The 11,227-nt window shown below is 45.4% G+C and overlaps 1 protein-coding gene across 1 annotated transcript; it reads right to left on the reverse strand.

Annotated features, from left to right (window-relative positions):
• Nucleotides 1-7,036: 7,036 nt before the first annotated feature.
• Nucleotides 7,037-8,791, reverse strand: LOC138765498 (zinc finger protein 235-like). The gene is made up of 2 exons (XM_069942526.1): nucleotides 8,679-8,791; nucleotides 7,037-7,853 (listed from the first exon to the last, which is right to left on the reverse strand). The coding sequence occupies exons 1-2, from the start codon at nucleotides 8,789-8,791 to the stop codon at nucleotides 7,037-7,039; spliced, it is 930 nt and encodes a 309-aa protein (XP_069798627.1).
• Between the last annotated feature and the right edge of the window lie 2,436 nt (nucleotides 8,792-11,227).

Genomic DNA, 11,227 nt, shown 5'->3' on the forward strand with positions numbered 1-11,227 from the left:
ATAGATAACCTTTCCTTTAGAGAATGGGAGAAAAAAGGGATCAAAAGAATAGAAAATTGCTTTTCAGGAAATAAATTATTATCCTTTGAACAAATGAAGGATAAATATAATATCACTCACGATAGAGTGTTGGCATACTACCAACTGAAATACTACTTGAAGGACAAATTGGGAAGCAGTCTGAGGTTACCAGAGGGAAGTAATTTTGAATATGTGATTACAGACACAATGATAATCAAAAAATTTATAACAAATATGTATATTAAACTGCAAGAAAATGAGAATGAGGAAACAAATGGTAAAACTAAACAAAAATGGGAACAAGATTTAAACATAAAGATAAAGAAGGAAACATGGGAGAAGCTATGCTCTGGAACGATGAGAAATACATTAAACACAAGGTTACGTATGATACAATATAACTGGATACACAGGCTATACATTACACCTCAAAAGTTAAATAAATGGGACCCAACAGTATCTGACAGATGTTTTTGCTGTAAAAAGGAAATGGAAACAACAATTCATGCAATCTGGACATGTGAGAAAGTGAAAAAATTTTGGGAAGATCTAAACCAGATATTAAATAAAATCACAAAAAGCAACATACCAAAAAACCCAGAGATCTTCCTCCTAAGTAACATAAAAAACAAAGAATTTGGACTTGATTTGGATGGTGCACAAAAAAGATTTGTTAGGATAGCCCTAGCTGTAGCAAAAAAATGTATTATGTCAGCCTGGAAATTAGAAGATAACTTGAGAATACAACAATGGTATATAGAAATGAATAAATGTATTCCATTAGAAAAAATAACATATAATTTAAGAAATAATATTACAATATTTGAACAAATATGGGAGCCATACATGAAACACAATAGAGAAAACCTATCGGGGACATCTACCACCTAAAATGACAGAAGGAGAAGGAAATGAAAAGAATTTACTCAGTGGAATTTCTTGTTTATTTTTATTGAGTGACAACATTGTTTGACGGGTTTAATGTATCTTTGATTCTGAACTTTAAATGAATGGGAGGGGTGGTAGGGAGGGTGGGATGGGAGGGGGGGGGGAGAAAACGACACTGTATACATTTGAAAAGAAAAATATATGTATCTTGATCAATGTGGTTTATAGTGTGAAAAATAAAAAAATTAAAAAAAAACGTCTTCTTGCCTGCTGCAAAGCAGACAGATTTGCCACTGGCAACAATTCCCAATGTGCCATTTACAGTCAGACACAGTCACAGAAAGAGAAGCAATTAGAGTCCCCCGCAGAGTCACCAAGTGTCTGTAGATTTGTCTCCAGCGCATCTGCAGCCCCAACTTCACCAGATTTCACTCCATCGAGGACCTCTACAAAAGGTGGTGTCCCAAGAAAACAGCCTCTATCTTCAAGGATTCCATGCCCTCTTCATTCTGCTACCATCGGGGAAAAGGTACAGGAGCCTAAAGATGAGCCCTCAGCAGCACAAGGACAGCTTCTTCCCCACTGCCATCAGATTCCTGAACAACCAGTGAACTGAAGACACTGTCTCACTTTGACTTTTCATGCACTCTTTTTATTTATTGTTGTAAGGTGGTTTATATGAATGTTTGCCCTGTGATGCTGCCACAAAACAATGAATTTCATGACTTGTTTATGAAAATAAATTCTGATTCTGATTCTAAATATAGCTGCCGCCAGCCTCGTTCTACAGACAGTTGAAGCCCTCATAGGGCCATCCATGGAAACATTGGCCAGTTGGACCCTGCAGAGACAGGAGCGCTGACAGAAGCATCTCTGCCGTCCCACTCCTCCCGGGTGTACACCAACGACAGCAGCTGCAGTAGCGCTGCATTCTGAGATGTCCGCTGGTCTGCTTGCAAAACAACCTCTCTCTCTGTGTAACCTGATCACTAGGTTCTCAGAGACTTGTGAGGAGAACAAATACGCTTTTATTAGCTTACAACTAACAGCCAGTAATTACAGAGGTCTCCAGGTCATTCAGGGGGTAAGGTGGGAAAACAGGGTTTATATCGGGACTGACGGGAGCGGAGCCAAGAGGAGGGGTCGGCCGTCTACTCTACATACAGACAGTGAATTCCAGTTCACTACATTCACCCCTTCCTTCAGTAAAGAACCTACGGGCAAAAACAGAGACCAAGTTCAAAAAAAAATTTTTTTTTGCTCAATTATTTACAAGTTGAGACTGTCAGGGGGCTTGGTTATTCTGGTTGAGCGCCTTAGCACTGGTGGGCTTTGCTCTTCCAGAACTTCCTGTGCCTCCTGTGGTCTTTGGGTCGTTGGACTTGGAGGGGGACTTTGGGGTCCTGGTTTGGGTCCCGGGTCTAGTGGTAGCTCCATTGGAAACATGTCATCCAGAAACCTGTGCGAGATATTTGGAAGTTCCAGGCCTATTGTGGATGTCGGGACCTCATTTCCTGAAGGTGCCAGATCCATGTCCTCTCTGCCATACATTGGATTTACCTGCAATAGGTGCACTTTCTCGACCAGCGGGTCCATTTTGCTTCTCCTCAGGAGGACCGGTCCTGATGTGGTTAGCCATGCTGGAAGAGTGATCCCCAATGTGGATTTCCACAGGAATGCAAACATTAGTTTGTGAGGAGTCGCATTGGTCATGGTGCGGAGAAGCAATCTTATGGAGTGAAACGTGGTGGGCAGAACCTCTTGCCAGCTTGAGTCCGGAGGGCCAGTTTTACAGCTTCCAGACCGTTGTGTTCTCTTTTTCAACTTATCAGTTCCCCCAGGCATTGTAGCTAGTCGTCCTGCTGGAGGCGATGCCTCTTGTGAGCAGGTACTGGTGTAGCTCTTCTCTCATAAACCATGAGTCCAGGTCATTATGAATATAGCTGGGATCCCCGAACATGGTGAAAATGGAGTGCAGAGCTCTGATGACTGTGGCGGTGGAGGTGTCTGGACAGAGGATAGCAAACGGAAAATGTGATTACTCATCGATAACATTAAGAAAGCACATGTTTCCATTGGTGGAAGGAAGGGGCCCCTTGAAATTGATGCTGAGTCATTCAAAGGGGTGGGAAGCCTTTATCAGGTGCACTTTGTTGGGGTGGTAGAAGTGCGATTTGCACTCAGCGCAGACTTGGCATGACCTGGTCATCTCCCTGATATCTTCGATAGAAAAGGGCAGGTTGCGTGCCCTAACGAAGTGGGCCATGCGGGTGATACCCGGGTGGCAGAGCTTGTCATGGTGGCTGCATTTGGCTGGTGTCTGCAGCAGGATATCTTCCTCGGGATAGGGCTTTTGGGAGCTCATTGAGTGGACCTGCCCTATACACTCTCTCATAGTTATAGGTGGAGAGTTCGATCCCCCACCTCGTGATCTTGTCATTCTTCATTTTGCCCCTGTTCCTATTATTGAACAAGAATGCTACAGATTGCTGATCAGTGAGCAAAGTGAATTTCCTGCCCACCAGGTAGTGCCTCCAGTGCCCGATGGCCTCAACAATGGCTTGAGCCTCTTTCTCAACATACAGGTTTTGGAACTCATGGCCCTGCAGAGTGCAGAAAAAGAAAGCTACCGGCCTGCCCGTCTGGTTAAGGGTCACAGTCAGAGCTACGTTGGAGGTATCGTTTTCCACCTGGAATGATGTGCTTTCATTCACTGCATGTATGGTGGCTTTCACAATGTAACTCCTGACATAGTTAAAAGCTGCCTAGGCTTCGGCCGACAATGGGAAGGACGTGGATTTTAAGAGGAGGCGGACCTTATCGGCGTAATGAGGTATCCACTGGGCAAAGTATGAGAAGAAGCCCAGGCACCTCCTTAGCGCCTGCATGGTCTGTGGGATAGGGAGGTCTAGGAGGGGGCGCATGCGCTTGGGGTCTGGGCCAATGACGCCATTCTCCACCACATAGCCAAGGATTGCTAGGCATTTGGTCCTGAACACACACTTATTGGAATTGTGTGAGGTTCAGGGATTTGGCTGTGTGGAGAAATTTCTGGAGATTCGTGTTGTGGTCCTCCAAGTTATGTCCGCAAATGACGATTCACATGGTCGTTGCCGACACTGTGAGAGTCGGTGCCTCGCCAGCATGTCATTCTGGGGCCTCATGTAGTGGGCCTTCGATGGCTGTCTCGTATGTCATGCAGTCGCTGCTGACTGCGTATCCCTTGGGGCTGAAGCGAGAGAGAAGGGCTGAATTCAGGAGGCTGTCAGAGTTAAAGACCGTGGGTGACCGCTATGTAGGACTGGAAACACTCCAATCAATGGACGAATTCCTCTGGGGCCTCTGCGGTCAGAAGATCAATCTGGAACATGGCTGGCTGTGATAGTACAGATTCTATCACCAATGTGTTTATGTACAGATTGTAGTGTACGATGACTGTGATTGGCTGAGAGTGTAGCCACACCTACTGGCAGGTCTTAAAGGATTGCTGCTAGCCAGACCAGGTCATTCTGGACTGGTTGACCTACTTGTGATATGCTCCAGTCTTTTAGTTAATAAAAGCCTTAGTTTGGATCGACAAGTCTTGGTTCTTTCGACGCGCTCTACACGGGCTTCAATAAGGCTTCCATCCTGTCTTCATAAGTAAGCTAGTACTTGGAGACTTGTGAGGAGAACAAATACGCTTTTATTAGCTTACAACTATCAGCCAGTATTTACAGAGGTCTCCAGGTCATTTGGGGGTAAGGAGGGAAAACAGGGTTTATATCAGGCCGACGAGGATGGAGCCAAGAGGAGGGGTTGGCCGTCTACTCTATACTGTCTATGTATTCACTGTCTGAATTCCAGTTCACTGGACTCTCCCACTGGATCCCTGTGATAATAATTATCTCACAGTTCGGCGGGCAGCAACCTCCTTTGAAGAAGACCGCAGAGCCCACCTCACTGACAAAAGACAAAGGAGGAAAAACCCAACACCCAACCCCAACCAACCAATTTTCCCTTGCAACCGCTGCAACCGTGCCTGCCTGTCCCGCATCGGACTTGTCAGTCACCAACGAGCCTGCAGCAGACGTAGACATACCCCTCCATAAATCTTCGTCCGCGAAGCCAAGCCAAAGAAAAAAAAAAGGACATTTAACAAGCTCTTGGTCTCTGCTGTTCCACAAGAGGGAGCCTGTTGCTCCAGAAACTTCTCTATCTGTCTCACTTTAAAACAACACAAACTGTAGCCTGGTGGAACAGGAAAGTCTGCAGGCACTGAGATTGTAGTGCAATACACAAAAGTGCTGGAGAAACTCAGAGGTCATCCACCTGCGACTTCTAATCAACTACAACTCAGCTTTCAACACTATTTACCCTCAGTACTGGTCATCAAGCTCCAAATCCGGGCCTCTGCACCCCCTCCCCCCCACCCCCCCCCCCCCTCCACCTCACCCCCTGACCACCAGCAACTGGATCCTTCATTGGAAGACCACAGTCAGTATGAATTGGAATCAATGTCTCCTCCTCACTGGCAATCAACACAAGTGCACCTCAAGGATGTGTGCCCGCTGATCTACTCGCTTAATGCCCATGACTGTGGGCCTCAGCACAATTCAAATGCCATCTACAAATTTGCCAATGACAACATAGTCGTCGGCTGAATCACAGATGGCAAGGAGGAGTGAGTACAGGAGTGAGATGGATTGGCTAGTGGAGTAGTGTCACTCGATAGCTTTGCATTCAACATCAGAAAAGTAAGGAACAGATTGTGGACTTCAGGAGGAGGGAATCAGGAAAACCTGAACCAGACCTCATCGAGGGGTCAGGAGTGGAGAGGGTTAAGGACTTCCAATTCCTGGGGGTCAACATCTCTGAAGATCTGTCCTGGGGCTCCCATTCCCTCCCACCCCCCCATCCCAAAGAAGGCTCACCATTGGCTACACTTCATGAGGAGTTCGAGGAGATTTGGAATGTCACCAAAGACATTGCAAATTTCTACAGGTGTATCATAGAGGGCATTCTGACTGGTTGTTTCTCTGTCTGGCACAGGACAGGGAAAGACGACAGAGAATTGTGCACTAGGCCAGCACCATCATGGGCGTCAGCCTTCACTCCATTGAGGACACCTACAAGAGGCGGTGTCTTAAGAAAGCAGCCTTCATTCTCAAGGACCCCCACCACCTAGATCATGTCCTCTTCACATTGCTACCATCAGGAAGGAGTTACAGGAGCCTGAAGACGAACACCAAATGGTACAAAAACAGTTTCTTTGCCTCTGCCATCAGATTTCTGAATGGACAATGAACCATAGACACTACCTCACTTTATATCCTTTGCATTCATTTATTTATTTTTAAATGTACATTTACAACATTATTTGCATCTGTAATGCTGCCCAAAAACAACATAATTCACGACAAGTTCCTGACAATAAATTCTGATTCTGTTGGCCTGTGCTCCATCCCCACCTGCCTACTTTCTCCTCATACCATGACCAAGGGCTCAGAGCTGATTCATTGGTTATATCTCAGAACAATTCACTCCGGGGAGAGGGCCTTTAAATGCTCCCTATGTGGGAAGAGGTTCTCTCGATCCTCACACCTGCTGAGGCACCAGAGAATTCACACTGAGTTTCTCCTGCACTTTTGTGTATTGTACAAACTCCAACGTGTTCCTGCGTTTATGCTTTCCATTAATCAAAACAACCCTGACCCCCATTAGCCACCACTGCTGGAATGGGAAGAGCGGTCACTCTCCTGGAAGTCCTGCCTCCTCTCTGATTAGTCCGACCCTGTGAAAAAGTCTCCCCTGTGGATTCCCATGGTCATTGTCGATCGCTTATAGATGCTGGAATCTGAAGCAGAAAAAAGTTGGAGGGATTCAGCAGGTCGGGCAGTGTCCATGGAGAGAAACGAACAAGCAACATTTTAGGTCAGGATGACCATCACTTAAGGTGTGTGATGATGATGAGTTTATTATCACACACATTGCACCATGTAGAAATGTACCAAATTCTTACAGGTGAAAAATACTTGCAAAGAAAACCTGTTCTGTAATTGTAAATAAAAGAAATTAAATTAAAAGGGAAGCAGGTGAATAGTTTTTCACCACTATGATCCTTCTGGTGGACTCACAGGCCGGAGGGCTAAGAGAACCATTTCCTGCACAGGGAGCAGGTGATCGATTTTTCCCTGATGTGAAACCACTGGTGTACTTGCAAGGTGGACGACCGATAAAATCGCTTCCCACCCAGGGAGCAGGTGAATGGTTTCTTCCCAGAGTGAACTCTTTGGTGACTCCGAAAGTACAAAGTCTGGGTGAATCCCACTCCACAAACAGAGTCCGAACAGACCTGGTGTGTATATTCCTGCAGAGAGAAGGAATTGACAAATCCCTTCCCACACTTGCTGCAATAGAAAGGTTTTGCCTCAGTGTGAATTCTCTGGTGCCTCAGCAGGTGTGAGGATCGAGAGAACCTCTTCCCACATAGGGAGCATTTAAAGGCCCTCTCCCCAGAGTGAATGTTCTGGTTTTGCAGGAGGCTGGAGGACTGGGTGAGCCCCTTCCCACACACGCGGTAGGTGAACGGACTCTCCCCAGGGGTATCACACCGCTCCTCCAGGTCCTTGTAGGTTTGAAAGCTGTTCCCACAGTCAGAGCAGGGGAATGGGCTCCCCCTACTGGGGACACACTGGTGTTGTAGCAGTGCCTCAGAGCTGGCAAATCCCTCCCCACATTCGGAATAGGAAAAGGGCCTCTCCCCAGTGTGAAGGCAGGGATGTGTTTCCAGCAAGTCCACAGAAAGCCCTGCCTCACCACACACTTCACATTGGAGTGTTTTATCTGGGGTTATCATTGGGCACCTGACCCTCCATGTTGGCCGATCAGCTGAAATCCAGTTCACGCACTCAACAGATGTAGGGTTTCTCTGTGCGGTGATCTCTGTGCTCTGATAAATCTGGCTGATGTTATGGACTAGAGGAATCTAGTCAGAGTATCAAACCACAACGTAGCGTTGTCTAAAGCTTCCTGCCTGAAAACACACTGTTTTCTTAACCCTGTGATCCAGCATGGTTAGTGTAGTGGTTTGCTCAACACCTTTACAGTGCCAGTGATCAGGACTGGGGCTTGAATCCTGTGCTGTCTGTAAAGAGTTTGCATGTTCTCCCATTGTCTGCGTGGGTTTCAGTTTCCTCCCACAGTTCAAAACGTACCAGGGGTGTAGGTTAATTGGGGGTAAAATTGGGCAGCGCAGACTCATGGGCCAAAATGACCTGTTTCCATACTGTATGTCCACATAAAAAGATGGTAGAGTGAGAGGGAGCAAGGCATTCTCTGCATCCAATGTTCCAGGATGACACATCCTGAAACGCAGCCAGCAACACGACAAACCGTGGAAGGGTCCTGAATGGTGAGGGAGGATCAATATAGACAGGTATCTACATGAAGGGAAACAAGCTGATATTTTTGATGGGAAGGAGGAGAGGCAACACACACTCTGGAGAGCAAGGAAATGATTATGAACCCAGCATTTGCTGGTACAGTGCTCTCCAAAATGTTTTGGACAAAGACACTTCCTTTATTTGGTGCTGTGTTTTAAATTTGTAATCAAACAATTCACGTGTGATTAAAGTGCACATTCCAGATTTTATTCAAGGTTATTTGTAAACATTTTGATTTGACCATGCAGAAATTGCAACACATTTTTCAAAGTCCCTTCATTTCAGGGCACCGTAATGTTTGGGACACAGCAATGGTATGTATATTAAAATAGTTACATTTAGTACTTTGTTGTATATCCCTTGAAAGCAATGACCTCTTGAAATCTGTGATCCATAGACATCACCAGGTGCTGAGTATCTTCTCTGGTGATGCTCTGCCAGGCCTCCACTGCAATCATCTTCAGCTCCTGCTTGTTTTGGGGGCTTGTCCCCTTGAGTTTCTCTTCAGCATATGGAAGGCATGTTCAATTGGATTTAGGTCAGGTGACTGACTTGGCTATTCAAGAATTTTCTCGTTTTTATCTTTGAAAATCTCCTTTGTTGCTTTAGCAGTGTGTTTGGGATCATTGTTCTGCTGTAGGATGAACCATTGTCCAATGGGTTTGCTCAAACTTGAGATGTTTCTATGCATATCAGAACTCATTCTGCTCCTGCCATCAGCAGTTACATCATCAATAAACATATGTGCACCAGTATCTGTGGTAGCTATACATGCCCAGGCCATTACACTCTCACCATCATGTTTCACAGATGAAGTGGTAGGCTTTGGATCTTGGGCAGTTCCTTTACGCCTCCACACTTTGCTCTTGCCATCACTCTGATCTGATGAGGTTAATCTTGCTCTCATCTGTCCACAAGATTTTGTTTTCCAGAATTCTGCAGGCTCTTTTAAATACTTCTTGGCAAACTGTAATCTGGCCATCCTGTACCTGTGACTAAATAATGGTTGGCATCTTGCAGTGCAGCCTCTGTATTTAGGTTCTTGAAGACTTTTGTGGACAGTATCATTGAGACATCCACATCTGCCTCCTGAAGAGTGTTTCTGATGTCGAACAGCCGTTTGGGGATTTCCCTTCATTATGATGAGAATTATCTGCCATCAGCAGTGGTGGTCTTCCTTGGCCTACCAGTCCCTTTGCGATTATTGAGCTCACTAGTACACTCCTTCTTCTTAATGATGATCCAAACTGTTGAGATCAATAATCCTGAGGTTTGGGTAATGTCTCTTACTGATCTATTCTTGATTTTTCAGCCTCATAATGGCTTCTTTGATTTTCACTGGGCACATCTCTGGCTCTCACATTGAAAAATGGCAACTACAGACTCCAAAGGGGATCAAAAAGTTAGAAGCAAGCCAGCTCTCTTATACCTGCACTAATGAAGACATTAAACATATCTGAATATTCACAAACACTTGTGAAACCAAATGTCCCAAACATTATGTTGCCCTGAAATGAGAGAACTATGAATAAAAAGTGCTGTAATTTCTACATGGTCAAACCAAAATGTACACAAATAACCTTGAATAAAATCTGGAATGTGCACGTTAATAATATGAGAATTAAAAGCTGCAAATTTAAAACTGTGGAACACAGGGGCAGGTGAGGGAAGAAAAATGTCTTTGTCCCAAACATTATGAGGGCAGTGTATATGGGGTCGTTCTGTAACCACATTTTAGTAAACACATGACAAAGTGAAGGAGATAGCAGGAATTATTTCAGATTTTTATGCAAAAGGCACACGGCAGCTTTTGTTTTGGAGGTCACCTCATCTTTGAAAAAAGATTCCTACATTTTCCCAACCACTGCTGCCTTGTTTGCTTCTTAAAGCAACATACGCTGTTCTCCAGCCCTCTGGAACCATGCCAGAGTGCATTGATTCCTGAAAGATCATTACTAATTGCCTCCACAATCTCTGCCGCAACCTCCTTCAGAACCTGAGGGTGCATTCCATCCAGTTGACTTATACCCTTAGACCAAGTACCTTCTCTCATGATCTCGACTGCACTCATTTCTCTTTCCAGAAACCCTCGAGAGTCTGATAAGCTCCAATCAGCTTCTTCCTCTCATCAGCTTCTTGCAGCTGCCTCACCCCTTTTTAAATTCCCTGAACACCTGAAGAAAACCCAAGCAAACATGTGGGGAATGCTTCTTTTTGACAATAGACAATAGACAATAGGAGCTGGAGTAGGCCCTTCGGCCCGTCGAGCCAGCACTGCCATTTTACAGATCATGGCTGATCACTACATCAGTACCCCTTTCCAGCCTTATCCCCATAACCCTTAACTCCTTTGCCCACTAGAGTCTTATCTAACTCTCTTTTGAACATAATCAGCGAATCTGCCTCTACCACCCTCTGTGGCAGAGCATTCCACAGATTCACACTTCTCTGGGTAAAAAAATGTTTTCTCATCTCCGTCCTAAAGGGCCTACCCTGTATTCTTAAACTATGCCCTCTAGTCCTCGTCTCCCCCATCATTGGGAACAAGTAATCCGACTTCACCCTGTCTATCCCCCTGATAATTTTGTAGACCTCAATCATGTCCCCCCTCATCCTTCTAAACTCCATCGGATACGTCCAGTTTTTCTAGCCTTTCAGCATATGTCAACCCCGCCATCCCTGGAACTAACCTTGTAAATCTGTGCTGCACACCCTCTATAGCTAGTATGTCCTTCCTCAAAATTGGAGACCAGAACTGGACGCAATACTCTAGGTGGGGTCTCACCAGGGCCCTGTACAACTGCAGAAGGGCGTCTCCAGAATTCTCCAGGATACTCCAATCCCCTCTTTATGAAAGTCAACATGCCATTTGCCTTCTTCACAGCTTTCTGAAC

Source organism: Narcine bancroftii, chromosome 5 (assembly GCF_036971445.1).
Source record: "Narcine bancroftii isolate sNarBan1 chromosome 5, sNarBan1.hap1, whole genome shotgun sequence".
Taxonomy (NCBI): domain Eukaryota; kingdom Metazoa; phylum Chordata; class Chondrichthyes; order Torpediniformes; family Narcinidae; genus Narcine; species Narcine bancroftii.